This window comes from Mandrillus leucophaeus, unplaced genomic scaffold, assembly GCF_000951045.1.
Source record: "Mandrillus leucophaeus isolate KB7577 unplaced genomic scaffold, Mleu.le_1.0 Scaffold230, whole genome shotgun sequence".
Taxonomy (NCBI): Eukaryota; Metazoa; Chordata; class Mammalia; order Primates; family Cercopithecidae; genus Mandrillus; species Mandrillus leucophaeus.
Genome location: NW_012102366.1, coordinates 1,102,810 through 1,104,669, shown reverse-complemented (window position 1 = coordinate 1,104,669; position 1,860 = coordinate 1,102,810). Strand labels below are relative to the sequence as shown.

Below are 1,860 nucleotides of genomic sequence, written 5' to 3'. Positions count from 1 at the left end.
CAAGCCATCCCCTTGCCTTGGCCTCCCACAGTGCTGGGATGGCAGGCGTGAGCCACCGCACCCAGCCAGGGGTCTGCTTTTCCCACTGAACTTGGCCCAGCAGCACATCATAAGTGTGGATTCAGATCAGAGAGCTGGGTCTCTTGCCCTTTGCCCCAGGTTGAACTGTGCCAGAGGGCCTGGCTTGTCTTATAACACCTGTTCTGGGCTTGTTCCAGTCTCCTGACACTCCCCAGGTAAACAGCTTTCCCTGGGAGACCTTGTTTCCTTCCTCCCAAGGGGACTCTCAGCCATCATGACTGCCTCTAGCCATGTGGTGAACCAAAGGTCTGACTGAACCCTTGCTGTCCCCCTAGCTGGGCCTGCTGGTTGACCTCTCCCCAGATGGCCTGATGATCCCTGAGGACAGAGTTAACGATGAAGAACTGGAGGCCGAGTTCTTGGCTTTGGTCGGGGGCCAGCCCCCAGCTCTGGAGAAGCTCAAAGGCAAAGGTAAGATGGTTAACACGCCCTCAGAACATTTTCTGATATCCTGCAAGTGGTTCGGGTGCAGAACTGGGGGCACTGGGTAGGAGAAAGATGACAGAGAAGACCTGGGAGCCGATGGTCTGCGTAAGAGGGTCAAGACCAACTCTGGACCCAGACTGAGAGTTGGAATCTGAGCTCTGCCACTTACTGGCTCTGTGACTTGATGAGTCACATCATGTGCTTTGGCCTCAGTTTTACCATCTGTAAAATTGGAATAATAACCATGTTATAGGAGTTAATCTTCTAGAGTCCGTATTTCACCCAGGGCCCCCTCACACACAATAAGCTCATGTCAGCCAGGCGCAGTGGCTCACGCCTATAATCCCAGCACTCTGGGAGGCCAAGGTGGGCAGATCACTTGGAGCCAGGAGTTTGAGAACAGCCTGGCCAACCTGGTGAAACTCCATGTTTACTAAAAATACAAAAATTCGCCGAGCCTGGTGGTGAACGCCTGTAATCCCAGCTACTCGGGAGGCTAAGGCATGAGAATCGCTTGAATCCAGGAGGCAGCGGTTGCAGTGAGCGGAGATCGCGCCACTGCACTCCAGCCTCAGCAACAGAGCAAGATCCTGTCTCCAAAAAAAGAGAGAAGCTTCATTCAGGCATTAACTGCTGTGCTGTTGGCTGTGAATTCAAAGTTAATGAATGAACAATATCTATTCGGTAAGGTATCTTCAAACAGAAACGCGCATGGAGCAAGCAGTTGATTAAAATTTTGTGACCAGAGCTTGGTGTGGTGGCGCATGCCTGTAGTCCCAACTACTTGGGAGGCTGAGGCAGGAAGATCACTTGAGACCAGGAGTTTGAGGCTGCAGTGAGCTCTGATTGGGCCACTGCACTCCAGCCTGGGTGACAAAGCAAGATCCTGTCTCCAAAAAAGGTTATGACTGGAGGCTCACAGGAACCTAAGCTTAAATTTCCCCTAGGAACAACAGTCCTATAGTCATTAATTGAGTCTTCAAGGCAGCTTTACAGAATGTAACATAACTAATAACAAGATACTGGCAATATACTGTTCTAAGAGCTTCATTGACCTTCTGTGCTCCAACCTACCTATGAAGGAGAAACTGTTGTTATCCCCATGTCACAGAGGGAGAAACTGAGGCCCAGAGAGGTGACCCCACTTGCCCAAGGTCTCACACAGAGAACGTTGCAGAGCTGGGTTTGTTGTTTTTTTGTTATGTGTGTGCGTGTGTGTGTGTGTGTGTGTGTTTTGTTTTTTGTTTTTTTTTTTTTGAGACAGAGTCTCGCTTAGTCGCCCAGGCTGGAGTGCAGTGGCGCGATCTCGGCTCACTGCAAGCTCCGCCTCCCGGGTTCACGCCATTCTCCTGC

General features: G+C 51.0%; 1 protein-coding gene across 2 annotated transcripts in view; it reads left to right on the top strand.

The window, feature by feature from the left end:
* The first annotated feature begins 348 nt into the window (after positions 1-348).
* CC2D1A (coiled-coil and C2 domain containing 1A) overlaps positions 349-1,860 on the top strand; it is a 20,520-nt gene continuing 19,008 nt past the window's right edge. For both annotated transcript variants that reach the window (XM_011981798.1, XM_011981797.1), the window contains exon 1: positions 349-492. In XM_011981798.1, the coding sequence (XP_011837188.1) occupies positions 393-492 (100 nt within the window). In that variant the 5' untranslated portion in view covers positions 349-392. The remainder of the gene's footprint in view (positions 493-1,860) is intronic.